At 45.9% G+C, this 17,743-nt stretch overlaps 1 protein-coding gene across 1 annotated transcript in view; it reads left to right on the forward strand.

Moving 5' to 3' along the window:
- The window catches only part of WNT8B (Wnt family member 8B), a 78,537-nt gene extending 61,061 nt beyond the window's left edge, over positions 1-17,476 (forward strand). The window contains exons 5-6 of the mRNA XM_083148490.1: positions 12,042-12,184; positions 15,220-17,476. Of these exons, the coding sequence (XP_083004616.1) occupies positions 12,042-12,184; positions 15,220-15,786 (710 nt within the window). The 3' untranslated portion in view covers positions 15,787-17,476. The remainder of the gene's footprint in view (positions 1-12,041; positions 12,185-15,219) is intronic.
- The last annotated feature ends 267 nt before the right edge of the window (positions 17,477-17,743 follow it).

A 17,743-nucleotide genomic window follows, 5' to 3' on the forward strand; every position in this document is an offset into this window, starting at 1 on the left:
GTTGCCGAGTTACTCTGTAACACAGGTATCACAATAAGAAAGCATATTATGGCATTATAATTGCTGTATCACATATACTCTACAAAAAGGCAGCATAGTGACAGTGTGAGGGTCTTAGAATGCAAGCTACATATATACAATCAAATATAGAGGTGTTTTAGCAAGAGAGAGGGTGTTAATGGTGGTTTCTTAGGCATGAGGTGTTTTGGAGATGGTTCTTATCTGTTTTCATCCTGAATAAGTTCTGAATTTGTTGTTGCATTACTTAACCCTTTAAAATAAATCCTTCTAATATCACCCTGACCAACCTACAGATTGGCCAACCTAGTGAATTCACTTAAGATTGATGGATCCTGTCCATGTGAATTCAATAGCACTAATCAAGGCTGACCAAGTCCCCCTCCCCAATTACAAGGCAGCCAATAAAACGCCAATATAATTAAATATTGAAATAGCAGATTGCCAACACTTGAAGGTAAAATTAAAGGAGGCCATACATAGTGTATGGCCAACCAATACCCCACAAGCTGTCTGCAGGGTATTGATAATTTGTTGTGATGGATCGCATAGGACCCTGCTCCACGCCCGGCCTGCCACCAGGAAGGCAGTCTAAGGTCCGGTGGTCGGAGGGCCAGCAGGTCTGACCTCCCGCTCAGGTCCGATGTGCATGGACCTGAGGGGAAATCAGACTGACCCGATTTGACGGCCCAATTCATAGAAATTGGCCCATATCAGCTCAGTGTATAGGGGCCTTTAGTTTAAACTTAGTAAAGACACTAAAATCTAGATAAAATATTAGCAGCGTTATTAATTACCCAATCAATACATTTCAAAAACTGCAGGAGCAGAGATACTAAAGGCTAAAATGATCACTATAGCTCAGTAAAACTATAGTGAACTGTACTATGGAAATACAGTATTTTAGATGCAAAACCAGTATATATTCCTTTTGACAGTAGTGCAAAACTAACTAGAAGCATGTCACTAACTACAGAATATGAAATAAATGAAATGAGAACTATCTCATACCAGAATGCAGTTGTGAGTCTAATGCAGTGATTTGCAACCTTTTTACCTTGCGGCACACTAAATAAGATTTTAAAATTGCCAAGGCACACCATGAGATCCCCACAGGACAAAACACATTGGCCCCTACAGGAAAAAAAAAAAAAAAACTATTGGCCCCATATAAAAAACAAATCACCCTAGTCCCCACAGGTTAGAAAAATAAAATATATTGTCCCTTAACATGAAAAGAAGAGACCAGTAAATACCAGTTGAACTGCTGGTGGCTCTAAACTGGTTTGGGCATCTCTAGATCTGGGGGCACACTTGAGAACAGCTAATGTATGCAAGTGTTGGAAGTCACCCGAACATCATGCAGTGAGATGCGCATTACCTAGTTTTCGCTAAATCTGGAAAAACAGCATAGGTAATGATTAAGAGGATCTTGAGTTATCTAAAAGTCAAGGACTAAAATGTAAAAACTTTAAATGTTCTGCAATGCATATTTAGGAGCAGTTTAGGAAGACAGATGTTATAATATTCGACTAGTAAGCCCGCTTGAAGCAAATGCTTCGAAAGCTAGTCTGCTACCTTGTGATTGCCTCTGTGTTTGTTCAAAGATGTAGTTTCCCTTGCTGCCAACAGATAGCAGTGCTTTGGAGACACTCAAACGGACACTAGATATATATATAGATGACTATTAAGCCTGCTTGAAGCTAATGCTTCGAAAGCTAGTCTGCTACCTTGTACAAACATGCACAAACACTTGCCTCTGTGTTTGTGCATGCGTGAGAGAAAGATGTAGTTTCACTCACTGCCAACAGATGGCAGTGTTTCCTAGACACACGGACATATATAGATGATATACAGAAGCCAAATATATGGATCTGACTGAAAGTGCAAAAGATGCACTTTGTATTAAAAGTACTTCAAGTGAACTAAAAATTTGAAACTCTACAGAAGCTCTCAACATCCTATGTGCTAAAAAAAAAAGCTGCTAGAGATTTATTTTCTAGTACAAACCCTGAGGAAGATTAAAGCATGTCACTATCAAACATCATTTCACTTTCATTCATTATGGGGTACTGAGGTCTTATAACCTTGGGGAATAGAGGGTATCCGACAGGAGACAGGCACATTTTCTGGTACTCTTTACTTTACGATTTTGATCGTGGGCATCGCAGGTAAAAAAATAGCGGGCATCGCAGGCATTGAATGCACTAAAAATCGGGTGCGACGCGACCGACGCGATGCCCGCGATTTCCCATAGGGAACAATGTTAAATGTCTCAATTGACCCGATTTTCATGTTCAATGCCTCAATTGACCCGATTTTTCCATAGGAAACAATGTTAAATGGCCCACAGAGGCCAAATAGCCACCCTGAAGTGTGAAATGGCCCCCACAATTGTTAACGCCACCCCACGATCAACGTCAACCCGAAGCGTGGTGAGCGCAGCGAGCCCGCGAGGGGCGGCGGTACGCGTCCTACGACCTTTTCATACCCCCACTATCCACGTCGGCGTAGAGTTGAGAATAGAATAGTGTGGCGAGCGCAGCGAGCCACCAAGCCCGAAGCGTGGCGAGCGCAGCGAGCCCCGCGTGGGGACGCGGATACCTTCACAGGTAAACGCGTCCCTTCGCGGGCTTCACAGGTATCCGCGTCCGCTCGCCACGCTTCGGGCTCCGTGGCTCGCTGCGCTCGCCACACTAATCTATTCTCAACTCCACGCCGACGTGGATAGTGGGGGTATGAAAAGGTCGTAGGACGCGTACCGCTGCGCTTGCCACGCTTCGGGTTCACGTTGATCGTGGGGTGGCATTAACAATTGTGGGGGCCATTTCACACTTCAGGGTGCCTATTTGGCCTCTGTGGGCCATTTAACATTGTTTCCTATGGAAAAATCGGGTCAATTGAGGCATTGAACAGGAAAATCGGGTCAATTGAGACATTTAACATTGTTCCCTATGGGAAATCGCGGGCATCGCGTCGGTCGCGTCGTACCCGATTTCTTAGTGCATTCAATGCCCGCGATGGCCGCCGTGCTAAGTAAAGAAGACCCATTTTCTTCAACCAGGGTGTGCTGGCTCCTCCCCTCTACTTCCCCCTACTAGCCAGTTTTAGAAAATGTGCCCTCAGGAGAGAATGCACACTCCTGGAGATCCAGAGAGTTTTTTTTCAATTTATTTTAGTTTGTTATTTTCGGGTTGCTGTTTGGGCTTAACAGCTTCCCTGCGACGAGGGAAGCCGGGGGAAGGGACTGCTGCAGGCCTCTCAAGGAACCGAGCTGATCCCTTCTGCAGGTCCACCAACCTGAGAGGGTGCTGTTACCGCGGGCATTGCGCTGCAGCGAGCACACCCCCAGCTGCCGCAAACGCCTGGCTCAGCCTGAAAACATCAGTGGTGAGTGATAACCGGGTCCCCTTAGTGGGGATGCCGGTTTTATGTGCGGCATAATGGCGATGGCGGCGCAATGGCCCTGCGCAGCTGTTTTAACACTGCAGCCACGCCGACAGACTGGATGCCAGGCATTGCCACTGGACCACCAGGGCATATACCGCTATGTGGGTCAATCCTTATTAAAGGGTTACCAGGCGCCAGTATAAATATTAGCATAGCCCGGGCGCCATTACAAGGGGCGGGGCTTAGCTCAGAGCAGGACCTGAGCGCGCCTGTACACTGCTTCCTGCTTCTTCTCATGCTGTGGGCGCCATTACAGCAGAGCAGAGATCACTCCTCAGCGCAGCCTTGAAGGGAGAGAGATCAGTCAGCAGAGACAGCAAGTATAGCGCTTGATAGCGCTTCTAGTGTGCTATAAGCCACTGATAGCAGTACACAGTATTGATAATATTGGTGTCTGTGCATAAAAGCCGGTCTATCTAATCAGTAGACCAGGTTACAGGGTGCTGGTGTCCCCCATATTCCTCTGAGTCCCCCACTGCTAGTTAAGCAATTTTACACTGTCATTATATATGTGAAACTGCACATAGTGTGTTTATATACATATATACTACTGTACATTCACTGTGTGTGTGTTCAGCGTGACTGCAGTGTGTTTAAGGGGGTATTATTTTCTTCAACATGGTGATAAAAATAACTTGCATGATTTGCAGCAACAAGTTTGCTCCTAGCTCCACATCACAGGTTGCATGTGAGCAATGTATGTCACCACAGCTCAGTAACATGTCTCCGCAGTGCAGTAGCTCGCAGGCTGACTCCCAGGAACCTTCATGGGCCACTGGTATGAAAGCCATGTTAGAGACTGTCTCATCACAGCTGGCGACAAATAATTTGCAGACTAAGCAAGTCCAACAGGATTTAAAGGTCCCGTCAGCAAGGGTGGATATTCTTACACCCATGCCAGGGGTGTCCCGTAAAAGGGCACTTGATGCCGTGGCACCTGACTCCGATATGGATGATGGCGATGGTGATGGCGAAGGTGATGCAGATGATGTTGTAGATTCACAGGCGTCACAGTCTTGCATTCAAGGTACTGAAAACCTTGTCCTTGCTGTAAGAGAAGTACTAGATTTACCTCTAGCCACACCGGTTGAGGGTGACCCATTTTTTGTGTCACACAGAAGGCAAGATATCATCATTCCTGAACAGTCTGATTTAGAAGAGGTGTTCAAAGCTGCCTGGAAAAATCCAGAGAAACGCTTCACATTGTCCAAGCGTTTTAAATCTACCTTCCCTTTTGACCCCACGGGTAGGAAGGTGTGGGAGGAGCCCCCTATAGTGGATGCTTCGGTGTCCCGCCTTTCAAAAAAGGTGGTGCTCACAGTCCCAGGTACCTCTACCTTAAAGGACGCGGTCGATAGGAAACTAGATGGCACAGTAAAGGCTATGTATACAGCCAGTGGGGCATCTCAATGCCCGGTGCTTGCTAGTTGCTGGATGGCAAAAGCTGAAAAGCTACGTCACATCCAGGACACAGCAAAGATGATGTGCGAAGCACAAAAAAAGTTAGGTGCAATTAATGCCCGCAACTCGGCCATGGCTGTGTCGGCCCGCAGGGCCCTGTGGTTGCGGCAGTGGGTCGCTGATGCGGACTCCAAACGCAGCGTAGAGAGTCTCCCCTTCACAGGGGATAGGCTCTTTGGGAGTGAACTAGATGATTTGATATCAAAAGCTACGGCTGGTAAGTCCACATTCCTCCCGTCAGCCTCCACCCCGGTAAGACGCCCTTTCACAGGGGGTTCACAGCAGTCCTTTCGGACCTCTAAATTCAGGTCCAAGGCCAGAGGAGGCTCCACCACCAATAGAGGTGCCAGGGGTAAGCCTAGGAGGGCAGCGGCTGCTGCTACAAGAGACCGTAGCAAAAGTGCAGCTACCCCTAAGCCCGCCACATGATGGGCCACTCCCACCTCGGGATATTCCCGCGGTGGGGGCAAGACTGAGGTTCTTCAGTCACGTGTGGGATGCATCCACCTTTGACCCTTGGGTCAGGGCCATATTTTCACATGGTTACAGGCTGGAGTTCGAAAGACCACCCCCTCAGAGATATTTCAGGTCGGGACTCCCAGCAGCAGCGGAGGATCGCAGTATCCTCAGACAAGCTGTACAAAAGCTGATCCTAGCACAGGTCATTATACCAGCTGCAGAAAGGAACAAGGGTTACTTTTCAAACCTATTTGTGGTTCCAAATCCAGATGGCTCGGTTCGACCCATCTTAAATCTAAAGTCCCTGAACCCCTACTTGAGGGTGTTCAAATTCCAAATGGAATCCCTGAGGGCAGTGATTGCAGGTCTGGAAGAGGGAGAATATCTAGCGTCCATCGATGTGAAGGATGCGTACCTCCACATACCGGTGTGGGCCCCACACCAGGCCTTCCTGAGATTTGCAATCCTGGAGGAACAATTCCAGTTCCAAGCCCTACCGTTTGGACTTTCAACGGCCCCACGAGTCTTCACCAAGGTGATGGCGGCGATGATGTCCTTATTAAGGGCTCAGGGGATAAACATCATCCCATAATTGGACGACTTGTTGCTGAAAGCGGAGTCAGTGTCCAAGCTGCTGGGGGCCATAGAGACAACCAGACATCTCCTGTCTCAGCACGGATGGATCCTGAATATACCAAAATCTTCACTGATTCCGTCCCAACGTCTCCAGTTCTTGGGGATGATTTTGGACACAGTGGAGAGAAGGGTGTTTCTCCCAGGGGAGAAGATTGCAGAAATACAACAGCTGTTGAGGGAGGTGCTAGCCCCAGAAAGAGTCTCGGTCTACCTCTGCATCAGACTGATGGGAACTATGGTGGCCTCATTCGAGGCACTTCAGTTCGGGAGATTCCACTCAAGAATATTTCAGTGGGACCTATTGAGCAAATGGTCGGGCTCACACATCCACATGCACAGGTTGATTCGCTTGTCTGTGAAGGCAAGACAGTCCCTGCAGTGGTGGCTACATACGCCGAATCTCCTTGCAGGGAGACGATTCGGGATCCAGGACTGGATCTTGCTGACCACAGATGCCAGCCTTCACGGCTGGGGGGGCAGTTACACAGGAGATGCGATTCCAGGGCCAGTGGTCATACATGGAAACACAGCTCCACATAAACATCTTGGAGCTGAGAGCTGTACACTATACTCTTCAGGAGGCTCACTCCCTCCTGGAACATCAGGCGATACAAGTCCAGTCGGACAATGCAACGACAGTTGCTTACATAAACCGCCAAGGCGGTACGAAGAGCAGAGCGTGCATGAGAGAAGTCTTCAAGATTCTGACCTGGGCAGAGATGCATGCTGTGGCGATATCTGCCATCTTCATACCCGGGGTGGAGGAGGACTTCCTGAGTCGTCACGACCTCCACCCCGGGGAATGGGGTCTGCATCCTCAGGTGTTCGAAAGCATCGTAGATCTGTGGGGGCTCCCACAGATAGACTTAATGGCCTCAAGGACCAACCACAAGGTGGAAAGGTATTGCTCAAGGACAAGGGATCCTCGAGCAGAGGCAACAGATGCTCTGACCACGGACTGGTCATACGACCTAGTGTACCTGTTCCTGCCCCTCCCCCTCCTGGGGAGAGTGTTGCAAAGGATCAGACATCAGAGGGTGCAGGCAATCCTAATAGCACTGGATTGGCCCAGGAGAGCATGGTACGCAAGTCTGCAAAACATGCTGGTAGAAGAACCGTGGCGGCTGCCTCTAAGAAGAGATCTTCTAGTACAAGGCCCCTTCGTCTACCAGGACTTAGGGCATCTTTGTTTAACGGCCTGGAGGTTGAGCGGAACATCCTAGCTCTGAAGGGATTTCATTCCTCTGTCATAAACACCATGACCCGGGCCAGGAAGGCAGTGGCACTACCATAAGATCTGGCGAAGATATGTGTCTTGGTGCGAGCACATGAGTTTTCCGCCAGCAGATTTTAAATTAGACCGTTTTCTGCATTTCTTGCAGGTGGGCCTTGATAAGGGACTCCAGCTGGGATCTTTAAAAGTTCAAATATCGGCCCTTTCTGTCTTTTTTCAGAAAAAGTTAGCGGTCTATCCCGAAGTCCAAACCTTTTTGCAAGGAGTCTTGAGAATACAGCCTCCATTTGTGGCGCCAACGGCGCCTTGGGACCTAGATGTTGTCCTGGAGTACCTTCAGTCAGCCTGGTTTGAACCAGTGGACAACATTGACTTGAAATACCTCACCTGGAAGACGGTGACGCTACTGGCTCTGGCCTCGGCCAGAAGAGTTTCTGAGCTTGGTGCTCTCTCTTGTAATAGTCCATATCTGATTTTCCATCAAGACAGGGCGGAACTTCGGACAAGACAGCAGTTCCTGCCTAAAGTGGTCTCGGCGTTCCATATGAACCAGCCAATTGTGGTGCCTTCTTGTTCAGGACATAAAGATATTCCTGAGTCACTTGATGTGGTTAGAATCCTGCAGATCTACGTTAGAAGAACATCAAGGATCCGTAAGACGGAGTGTCTTTTTGTGTTGTATGACGCACTAAAGAAATGCTGCCCGGCATCAAAACAATCGATTGCTAGATGGATTCGTTCCACTATACAGCAAGCATATGTGGCAGCCCATTTGACTATTCCGAGCTCACTCCACTAGAGCCGTAGGAGAATCCTGGGCGGCTGCTCGGGGTGTGTCAGCATTGCAGCTATGTAGAGCTGCCACCTGGTCTGGTGAACACACTTTCGTCAAATTTTATAAATTTGACACTGTGGCCAGGGATGATACCCAGTTTGGGCAGGCGGTATTGCAACAGGCTCCGCACGTTCCCGCCCTTTCTGGAAGCTTTGGGACCTCCCTCAGGTTATAAGACCTCAGTACCCTATAATGAATGAAAGTGACAATAGGATTTTAATACCTACCGGCAAATCATTTTCACTGAATTCATATGGGGTACTGAGCGCCAATAAGGGACTTGTATTGCAAGCACTGAGAGCATTTTGTGAAAAATGTGATGATTAATGATTGTTACTGGATAATTTTATTATGTTTTATTACAGAAAGATTTCAAGAAAGTTTAAGATATTCAGAATTCATAACGAGAGACATCTCTAAGCAAGAGGGAGTGATATGTAGTTAAATGATTATTAGCAACTTGCTGTCTCTTAACTCTGTGTTACTGTACATGACGCACCAATCTAAATAACAAAGGTCAGACTGTCTAGACAATATTTACATGCCTCTGTAAAAATATCTGCATTTGCACAAGTCTGTCCCTTTGTTACCAGAAATCTCAGTACAGCACTGCTGTACAGTACTTATAGCATGAAAGATTAATACCTTATCCTATTTACTGCTAATTGTCTTCTATCACATGTATCCAGTTATATTAATACAACTACACTGGTTTGGAATTGTGTGGATTGACCTCCTTGCTTACATCCGCTATGACATACTGACTATGAGGGTGTGTTGCTGAACTGAAAATTGACAGACTCAGATCCGGTCGACAGCCTAGTAAGCTGGCTGGGAACAATCCGTATCTCTGCCATCGATGGTAAAACTACCGGTCACCAGTGCCAGCCCTAGGCTATGCTAGTGGTTGATTCTGTTTTCTTATGTTTTTTTTTTTTACTTTTTAAGATTCTGAGTTAGCTCCAGGCTGCTGCACTTGCTTATTATTCTGTATGAAAGTGAGACATGTTCAAAAGGGGTCCTGCTCAGTGGCGTAACTAGAAATTTTGTACCCTCCTGTCAAAAAAAGTGTGTGCCCCCCCACAGTTTGGTAATAGAAGCAGGGCAATTTGGCTATCAGTGCGAACAGTAATAATATGCGTTGCCCCCCCCCCCAAGAAAAAAAAGAATTTGTGCATACCTATGGTGTGTCCATTCAAAAAGGTGTGTTGTGGCCATTTCACAAGGCGTGTGGCCTTGACACACACTGAAATGCTCATTAGACAATATGCCACACCCTGTAATGGTAATTATAAATTATGCCACACGCTGTAACCCTCCACCATTGCCCCCATCATTTCCAGTGATTCTTACAAATTAATGTCCCCAATGGACTCAACCCTCTGGGCCCACCTTCACTGCTGCTGATGGCCACTACTAGCCTTCTGTGAGGCGCTGACTAGCAGGGTGCTGTCAGAACCCAAGTGTCACCCTTCAGAGGGGAGGCACCATGCCTGTACCTCCTGCACATACGGAGTGTCAGCTACAGGGCCACTGGTGGCCCCCAGCCATTTGAAATGCGGCGCAGGCTCTTGAAGCTATAATTTCAGGCACATGGCCCCTGCACTACATCACTACATGCGGCACTATACCACCACACTAAATGTTACACTACATTCCCCTAAATGCTACACTACATCCCCCTTACTACTACAGGGTACATTTCCAGCAGTAATATTGAAACTTTTAATGCCTCCATGGGCTTCCCCCCTTTCTCAGCCCTCACATGCTCCAGCTGGGGGATAGCAGTAAGAACCCACTGGAGTAGCTGCAGCTGTCCTGACTGACCTTTATGTAAACCACTGCGGTGGTAGTTGTAGTAAATGGAGTGCATTCTATGGAGGGACATGTTACCAGTGGAGTACCCCAGGGATCTGTACTTGGACCAGTGCTCTTTAATATCTAAGTGACATTGCAAATGGTATTGAAGGGAAAGTATGCCTTTTTGCAGATGACACAAAGATATGCAACAGAGTAGACACACCAGGGGGGTAAATCAAATGACTGATGATCTAAGTAGACTTGAGATGGTCAAGAGCATGGCAACTACAGTTTAATGCTAAAAAATGCAAAATTATGCACTTGGGACTCAAAAACCCAAAAGCTCAATAGAGTATCAAGGGTACTATAATGGAAACTACTGAGGAGGAAAGAGATCTAGGAGTCACTATTTCAAGTGACTTAAAGGCAGGAAAGCAATGTAGCAAAGCAATGAGGAAGGCGAGTCAGATGCTTGGTTGCATAGGGAGAGGAGTCAGTAGCAGAAAAAAAGAAGTAATAATGCCACTTTAGAGGTCATTGGTACGGCCTCATCTAGAGTACTGTGTCCAGTTCTGGAGACCATATCTTCAGAAGGATATAAATACATTGAAGAGTGTACAAAGAAGGGTAACTAAAATGGTGCATGGCCTACATCACAAAACTAACCTGGAAAGACTAAAATATCTTAACATATATAGTTTGGAGCAGAGAAGGGAAAGGGGGGACATAATAGAAATATTCAAATATATGAAGGGTTTTAACATAGTACAGGTGGGAAATTTTCTTCACAGGAAGAGGAGCAAAAGAACACGAGGACATGCACTGAAACTGGAGGGAGGTAGGTTCAGGGGAAATGTTAGAAAAAATGACTTCACAGAAAGGGTAGTGGATAAGTGTAATAGCCTCCCATCAGAGGTTGTAGAGGCTACGACAGTAGAACAATTTAAACATGCTTGGGATAGGCATATGAATATCCTTACAAAGAAATAAGGATCAAAAATGGTTGAGATTACCTGAAGGATAAAAAAGGGGCAGACTAGATGGGCCAAATGGTTCTGATCTGCCGTCAAATTCTATGTTTCTAGCATGATCTCTGATAGGTGCTGTGGGAGCCCTTTCTTTGTGCAGCCTTCCAAAGCAGACAGGAGAGTGGGAGATGAAGGTGGACCTGGGCAGGAGTGCTGGCGTTCTTCCCTCAGCCTGGGAGGAAGGAAGGCAGGACCAGGAAGCCTGGTCAGGCAGGGCGGGGCTACACAGACAGGAGTGCCACAGTCCAGCACCAGGAGCCTAGCAGCAGCATGTCACTGTGTGTGTGTGCACTGTGCAAAAGGGGCACCCCGGGGGAGGAGCAGTGGCACTGACCTCTGCATGTGGTACACTCGGGAGGGAGAAGGGAAGGAAGAGGGTGCACCGCACGGCTAGAGTCAGTCCAGTCTCTGCTGCTTAAGCAGGCAGGCGGTAGCTCCCGCACCTGCCGCAGCAGCAAATCCTGGACCACGGCACTCCCCACAGACCCCGTCGGCACTGGCTCCCCCAAGCCGTTACGGGGCTCTGCCACAGCATTGCTACTCCACTGGTCCTGCTCATGCGCAGTCCACCAACCATCAAAGCAGTAACTATTAAGTTTGCATAATAATCTTAATTTGCAGGTGTATTTAGGGCCTGATTCACTTTCCCATATCAACTGTACTTGAAAATAGAAGGCATAGGTCAAGACCTACTTTAACTATCACATCACACAAAGTAAAACCTTGTTTTATCAAGTGGACTTAAAATGCGCCGATTCCATATTTAGCTCTTGATATCGCAGGTTTGTCCAGCTCTTCTCACCAGTAAATGCAGTGCTGTGGGATGCTGCCACTTTGACATGAAAATGTCAAACCGCATTTTTACAATTGCATGTGGACATTTATAAATCAACTCCACTTTATTGAATAGGTCCAGATGTACAACCAAGAGCTCTTTCCCCAAGAAAAAATCCTTGCAGAATAAATGGATCCCCTTTATGAGGAAGCATTTTTATATGAGGTTGATAATGCACTGATGGCTACAGTTCTGAATAAGAACAGTAAAAGATCTATTTCTATTTAATGTTATCCATTCTAATTTCAACATGTTAATTAAGTTGTAATGTGTTTGGGCTTACAGGAGGACAAGGATGGCTCTGGGGTGGCTGTAGTGATAACGTAGGCTTTGGAGAAGCCATTTCTAAGCAGTTTGTAGATGCACTAGAGACGGGACAAGACGCGAGAGCAGCCATGAATCTCCATAATAACGAAGCTGGAAGGAAGGTACCGTTTTGGTTTGAATGTAATGCTTTCTGTACTTACAATTTTGCAATAATACAAATAAATACAATAGAGTAGATGCTGAAAGGTATACAGTATATATAATATTAATATCATTGGGTAAGGAATTTTTATAACAGCTAGGGAATGGGAAGATATGCTGGAAAGTCAGAATTAACATATTTGTCTGAAGTTCTGCTATCCAAATAAATCGTAAAATCCTTAAAATAGCATTTATTTCTCATTTAGATGCAATGCAAATGAGTTGCTGTGAGTATACTAAACATTTTCCTGCCGTTAAACAAGTAAATAGTGATGAGCTCTGTAATACCCCTTTCACACTGCACTTGTTAAAAGGTATATTGCCGTTTTTTCCCCATTTCTAAACGTTTAAGGCTGCAGTGGGAAAGCGCCAGAGTTGATTTACCGGTTCAAGCTAACCGGTATTTCAACACGTTTAAAAAGCTCCTACACATTTCAGAGCCGTTTTTTATGCAATGAGAATGGCTTTGAAACGGTATTTAGTAAAAACAACAGATTACAGACCTGTGATAGGCTGTCCCCTGCATTCTGCCTTGAAACGTGTTCCTGCAGTCTCTCTGCAGCGTTCCCTGGGAAAACCTGGTCCTCATTAGACTTTGCACCCTCATGTGAGTATTACTAAACCAATTGTGACTGAAAGAATCATTAAAATCCTTGTGAATCCTGACAATAGTGAACTATCACGCAGCTATGGAGATGTCCTCTTTCAAGTACTATTTAATATTTTAGTAAATATTAAGGCTCCATGGATCTCATGTACAGTTGGATACAAAATATTGTAAGTGGCATTTATCCTAAGATAACTAAAATAAAAAATCTACGGTACTCTTTACCTAGCACGGCGCCCATCGCGACCATCGCATGCACTAAAAAATGGGTGCGATGCGATGCCCGCGATGGCCGCGATTTCCCATAGGGACCAATGTTAAAAATCAGATTGGTCGCGATTTTAGCGTTAATTGGCTCAATGCCCGCGATTTTTACATAGGAAACAATGTTAAATGGGCCACAGAGCCCTAATAGTCCCCCTGAAGTGTGAAATGGCCCCCACAATTTTTAACGCCACCCCACGATCAACGTGAACCCGAAGCGTGGCGAGCGCAGCGAGCCCGCGAGGGGCGGCGGTACGCGTCCTCCGACCTTTTCATACCCCCACTATCCACGTCGGCGTGGAGTTGAGAATAGAATAGTGTGGCGAGCGCAGCGAGCCACCGAGCCCGAAGCGTGGCGAGCGCAGCGAGCCCCGCGAGGGGACGCGGATACCTTCACAGGTAAACGCGTCCCCTCGCGGGCTTCACAGGTGTCCGCGTCGCCACGGACACCTGTGAAGCCCGTGAGGGGACGCGTATAACTGTGAAGGTATCCGCGTGCGCTCGCCACGCTTCGGGCTCGGTGGCTCGCTGCGCTCGCCACACTATTCTATTCTCAACTCCACGCCGACGTGGATAGTGGGGGTATGAAAAGGTCGGAGGACGCGTACCGCCGCCCCTCGCGGGCTCGCTGCGCTCGCCACGCTTCGGGTTCACGTTGATCGTGGGGTGGCGTTAAAAATTGTGGGGGCCATTTCACACTTCAGGGGGACTATTAGGGCTCTGTGGCCCATTTAACATTGTTTCCTATGTAAAAATCGCGGGCATTGAGCCAATTAACGCTAAAATCGCGACCAATCTGACTTTTAACATTGATCCCTATGGGAAAATCGCGGGCATCGCGTCGCACCCGTTTTTGATTTACCCGCGATGCCCGCGATTTTTTACCCCCGACGCTCGCGATTGTAATCGCGGGCGCCGTGCTAGGTAAAGAGTACCAAATCTACATAGTGCAATAAATGCATCTATATGAAGATACATCATCATCATCATCTTGACTGGCTTCTTAATACATAATGAAATAAAGGCCTAAGGGCCTGATTCACACTTGTATGCTAACCACTGGTTCAACATATAAGTTGTATGGTGGGGGAACAGCGCATGCACAGAACATGTCCTGCATCCCCAAATAAGCCCCAGCCTGATTGACAGGCTGAGGGCATTTGGAGGAGCGCAAGGGGTGTGTTCCTGAAAACAGAGGCATGCCACTTCTATTTTGTGGGAGTGCTAAAGTCAGTGGGCCAGATTCAATTGTTTAATTGCTCCCAATCTCCCATCTAAAGTACCGAGAGATCACAGGGCCATATTCCATTAATGATTTTATCTCACTGATCATACCCTTTAAGGTCAGGTTTAGCCGCTATGTGCGCCTTCTACTGACAGATGCTTTCATCATTTTCTTTTGATCACCTGAGCGCTACATATTTATTTCGCTACTGTATGGATGCACAGGGGGGCTGATTCAGAGATGGAAACAAACTAATTTATTTTTCACAATTTATGTATATATTTACAGTTTGTTATACAGCGCAGCATATTCTGTTGTGCTTTACAATTGGAAACAATAGTGATAAAACAAATTGGGTAGAAACAAACCGACAGAGGAAGGAGGGCCCTGCTCACAAGCTTACAATCTGCAGTCTACATATATATATATATATATATATATATACATACATATATATATATATATATATATATATATATATATATATATATATATATGACTAAGATGAACAGCACATATTCCACAATGGTCTTGCTATGACTGACAGGAATTATTCACAGTTAGAAAATATTTAGGGGAGGTAATAGGGAGTTGTTTTGATAACACAGGAGTCTTGACTATTTTAGGGTGTGTTTGAAGTTGCAACTGAAATCCCATTTATAACTGCAATGTTCCTGGCATCTTATATCTGGTAGTCAAGCTGTGTGACCATTAGTCAGAATGGCTATTGGCTGAGATTGGCAAAGCCCGTAAATAGATAAATCCAGACAGGAGCAACATTTGTATATTTTCCCACAGTTACTGTGTACAAATGTGCATCTGTAAATAAACCCATTGCTCCAAATAAAATGTGTCTCTAGAACCCTGTATAATACTCTTACATCTTCCACCTTATACAGGCAGTGAAAAGCACCATGAAGAGGACCTGTAAGTGTCATGGGGTTTCCGGAAGCTGCACTACCCAAACTTGCTGGCTTCAGCTTCCTGAGTTTAGAGAAGTGGGCTATTATTTGAAGGAGAAATATCACAAAGCCCTAAAAGTGGATCTGCTGCAAGGAGCCGGTAACAGCGCAGCCAGCAGGGGCGCCATAGCTGAAACTTTCAGTTCTATATCCAAGAAAGAGCTTGTTCATCTAGAAGACTCTCCAGATTACTGCCTGGAGAATAAGACTCTGGGACTGCTGGGTACAGAAGGCAGGGAATGCCTCAAGAGAGGCAAGACTCTCAGCAAGTGGGAAAAGAGAAGCTGCAAACGTCTGTGTGGAGACTGTGGTTTGGTCGTGGAGGAGAGGAGGGCAGACACAGTGTCCAGCTGTAACTGCAAGTTTCACTGGTGCTGCGCTGTTAAATGTGAACAGTGCAGGAAAAGTGTGACCAAATACTTCTGCATCAAAAAGGAGAAGCGTGAGAGGAGCGGAGGCGGAATCACACGTAAAAAGGAAACAAAACCAAAAAAGACATATTAAAAACTCTCTCACTGCTCCATTATAACACCATTTATGGAACTTTACCCTTATGTTGCTGGACACTAATAACCAATAGAATGATGTGGTTCCCACCTATAGTTACTAATCAGACTGACTAAAGGACAACTAAATTGAAAACCTGCAATTTAGTATCACATCCCATACAATGGAAAGATTGTAAATAAGTGGCAGGAAACAGGCGCTTCGTTTCCTGCCACCTATTTACAATCTTTACACTATTTACCTACGGCCATAAGGGAGACCGAGGTGACAAGAAGCAGGAAGCAACAGTCAAGGTCTGTGCTGGGATATTAGCACTCACTGTTCACACTGCTACATCCCATACAATGCCTGCTCTTTATGTCTGACGACAGAATTTGAATCTAGATGTATCAGGTTGTTCACTTATTTTAATTTAAAAAACTTTTAAATCGCTCTTAAAATCAACTTTTGTTGTCTTTGGTGACTGTGCTGTTTTCGGTAACTTCCCATTACCTCCATGAATCAGATTACAAGAAAAGAATTGCTTACAAATGAATATATATAATACTGAATATAATTAGAGCAGCCTGTCCTTGGACTAAAAATCCCAGCATGTTTAATACCTCATGACGGGATTTTCAGCTCAAGTACTGTACATCCTTGTAGTTCTCGGATAATTAATCAGTTCCTTAGTGCTACACAATATGGTGTTAGTTACAGTCTAAGCAAGATATACACTGGGGTTTTCTGACATCACTTTTAAGTCCCATGGCTTGTATGTACGTATTTTAAACACACACACACACACACTATATGTACTCTTAGATGCAGGATGTAGATAAGTGTTTTCCCAGAAAAGTACTGTACTTCAACAAATAACTTCAATATAAAATATGGGTACTTCTGTATTATCTGGGCTCCCATGTTAAATGCACCCCATTTTTTCATACCCCTACTATCCAACTACGCATGGAGTTGATTTTATATAGTGTGGCGAGCGCAGCGAGCCACCGTGCCCGAAGTGTGGCGAGCCCCGCGAGGGGACGCGGTCTCATTAGAAAAACGGGAGCCCAGATATTACATAAGTACCAAAATATGAACTTATTGTATACAGTACTTAGCTAAGGTTATTGATTTAGCAGATGTCCAATACAGCAATCTCAGGAGCACTGCCATCTGCATCAAGAGGTTGAGTTCTTATCAGATCTTCCTAGCCCTGCAGTCAGTGTTCTCATCCAGACACTGAGGCTATCTAACACTTAGTCCAGCTTATATAGGTTGCATAACTCCCCACTAAGCTATTTCTTAGGTACAAAGTCCAAATTGTAATATAAGCTAATATAAATGTAAAAAAAAAACAGTAAGGGGCACGGTTTCCGCAATTTTCAATGTAGGAAATAACATCTAAATGCAATGTATAACAGGGAATTTATACACAAAGTTGAACAATATTGACCCAGGATTTAGAAGCTAGGGGTGACATTCTATGATATGCGCTAAATGCGCATGTTTAATTCGCACCCTGTATCGCCGCAAATCGCCTATTTAGAAATCGCATTTTTCAGCCTAAATGCGCATATTTAATGTGATGCGCATTGGAGGCTGAAAAGTGCGAATAGGGGCGATTTGCGGCGATGTGGTGCGCTGGTTTTAGTCCTGAAAATGTGCGATTTTCATGTGTGAAAATCGCACATTTGCAGGACAGCGCAAGGTGTAAAAAAAAGAACCGAGCGTGGGGTCCCCCGCCCGAGTGTAACCAGCCCCGGGCTCACTGAGCCGGTGCTGGTAACATAAAATCAGGGTCCCCGACAAATAGGCGTCCCCTTGATTTTATGAAACCAGCACCAGACTCAAGGTCCGGCGCTGGTTCCCAAAATACGGGGGACAAAGTGACTAGGGGTCCCCCGTATTTTAAGAACCCGCACCGGACACAACCAGCCAGCAGGCTAATGCCACAGCCGGGGGGAGACTTTTT

This window comes from Crinia signifera, chromosome 6 (genome assembly GCF_055691185.1).
Source record: "Crinia signifera chromosome 6, ASM5569118v1, whole genome shotgun sequence".
Lineage (NCBI taxonomy): Eukaryota > Metazoa > Chordata > Amphibia > Anura > Myobatrachidae > Crinia > Crinia signifera.